General features: G+C 45.0%; 1 protein-coding gene across 2 annotated transcripts in view; it reads left to right on the top strand.

The window, feature by feature from the left end:
• The first annotated feature begins 1,256 nt into the window (after positions 1 to 1,256).
• The window catches only part of myt1b (myelin transcription factor 1b), a 59,493-nt gene continuing 58,364 nt past the window's right edge, over positions 1,257 to 2,385 (top strand). Inside the window, exons 1-2 of one of the 2 annotated variants that reach the window (XM_017305910.1) lie at positions 1,257 to 1,288; positions 1,520 to 1,593. In XM_017305910.1, the coding sequence (XP_017161399.1) occupies positions 1,588 to 1,593 (6 nt within the window). In that variant the 5' untranslated portion in view covers positions 1,257 to 1,288; positions 1,520 to 1,587. The other variant, XM_017305909.1, reaches the window with a different exon arrangement.

Below are 2,385 nucleotides of genomic sequence, written 5' to 3'. Positions count from 1 at the left end.
TAATGGAGACAGAGGACAGAGGGGGACAGGTTTGCTTCTACCCACTCATAACGTCAGAGTGCTTCAGAAAGCAACATCATGGCATTTAACGTTGGAAATCTGGAGGAATTTCTATCGGAATAATTCACCATGAGCTGCTTTAATGCCGCAATATGTAGCTTTTATAAAGAATGTGATGTTTACAATTTTGTTGAAACTATGTGAAACAATTTCACTGTGAAAAAAATTAAGTTCCTCTGCCTTCTCCCAATGCGAACTGAAAACAACCAATCAGAGCCTGGAGGTGGATCTTAGTGCTGTCAATCATTCTGTGTGACGCTGCTCCCTTGCTCTCTGCTACGCTGCAGCTAGCATAGCCTGTCAGGCTATGTCAGGCTAGTTAGCATGGCCAATGATGAAGGCAGATAAACGGTTTTCCTTTAACAGTAAGTTGTTTCTGCGCCATTAGCATGTTGAGCAGGGAGTACATGGGGTTGATTAACAGCACTAAGCCCCTCCTGGCTCTGATTTATTTTGTTTTTGTTCAGGAGTGCATTTCTTCAGAAGGCAGCAGGAACTCAGGGAAGAGGTGGAGCAGATTGATCTTTTCACAGATTGTCTGATAGCAAACTGTCACAACATGGTGACACTTAACAAATATGAAAAACCCCAACATATTTTTCTTTTTACAGACATTACATACTGCAGCTTTGATGAACTTCTACGACAGAGTGACCCAGACCTTGCTCTGTTTGGGTTTTTGTTTGCTCAGAGTTGAGTGTAAACTCAAGGACACTTCCTGTTTCCCAACAGCCCACACCTGCCTGCAGAGGGTGAAGCTAAAGGGTGGAGATGTATCCAAAAAAGAGTCGGATTTCACAGCACCAGCTGGGCCTGAAAACGCTAATGACACACACACACACACACACACACACACACACACACACACACACACACACACACACACACACACACACACACACACACACACGTGTGTGTGCGTGTGCGCGCACAGAGAGAGAGTGTGTGCTTGAGGTGTCTTAAAGCTGCATTAGTTGAAAAGTTCAGCCTTGGGCGTTCGTAGTGTAATGCACTGCACTCTGGTTGAACTTAAAGCTGCAGCTCGGCTGTTAGATTTGTCACCTCCAGTCTGCCGTATCTTTAGAACCAGAGAGTCTGCTTCTCCTGGGACGGCGTCACAAACATGGGATCCAATGCTTTTACCTTGATGGAGGAAAAAAAAACAAAACAAAACAANCGGGATGGAGGGAGGGAGGTGGGGGGTGGTACAATGGCTCATGAGGGAAAGGTAAGTCAATATTACGTTTTTTTCCCCCCCTTCCTCCTCGCTGACAAAGGCAAATGAAGCCATGTTTTTGCTTACAAACATCTTAACGCGTGGATGCGGAGCCATGCGCCGATGCGCTGCGTAAGGAGAGGCCGCTGCGACCTTCCTCCCGCTCCCCCCCTCTCATTCCTCGCATCTTTGGAAACGGGATAGCTGCTTTTTAAAAATCTTTACTTGGGATATCTTTTAAAGCGAACAACTTGAGCAGCGGCGGAACTCTCAGGGCGCAGCGAGGACCTAAAACCAACACATCTAATTGGATGCAGGTAACCAGAAATAAGCGAGTGTGTGTGTATGCTTGTGTGTGTGTGTGTGTTTTTGATGATCAGATGTGAGCGGGCTCTTTTTGCATAACTTTCATGTTTGTCCGCATCATTGTTTGGGGACGTTGATTTTTTTCCCCCCGATTGATGTTGGATTCTGTTTGATTTATTTTACGTTTCTGGTGCAGAATTAAAACTTACAGCAAAATAAAGTTAATGTTTTTTTTTTTTTTTTTTAGTGTGTGTGTGTGTTGTGCTCCGTCTAGTCGGGAATAGATTGAAGCTTTTAATGTTTAATAGTCAGAGGAAGCATGGCGCTGCTTCTCCAGATGCTCGGTGACGCTTCGTGTTTATTGYACACAGTTTATCAGCTGAAACATCCTCTATGTGTAATAAATAAATAAAATAATAATTTAAAAAAACGCACCATATTTTTGTTCCAACTTATCGGACCGGGTCGCAGCTGAAGTGCGCCCCGTCCTCTAGTTTCACCTTCCGGATCTCCGGGAATAGATCTCCCCCCTTAATGTCTCCACCGACCGACTGACCTCCCCGCTGTTAGCCGTGTGTCCGATTATAGGAGATGTTAGGATGCCGAGCGCAAAGATGCAGATAGATAGGTGGATGGATGGATGGATGGATGGATGGATGGATGGATGGATGGAGGAAGGGAGGGAGGGGTTGGCCATTTGATCTTCTGCAGCGAAAAAAAAAAACAGAGATGGTCCCTTCAAATGTCAGCCGCCTTTCATAGTGCGCAGATTCAAAGAGAAAATGAAAAAAAAAAAGTCCTCA

This window comes from Poecilia reticulata, linkage group LG7 (assembly GCF_000633615.1).
Source record: "Poecilia reticulata strain Guanapo linkage group LG7, Guppy_female_1.0+MT, whole genome shotgun sequence".
NCBI lineage: Eukaryota > Metazoa > Chordata > Actinopteri > Cyprinodontiformes > Poeciliidae > Poecilia > Poecilia reticulata.
Note: the sequence above shows the minus strand (reverse complement) of the source record. Positions and strands in the feature narration are given on the sequence as shown.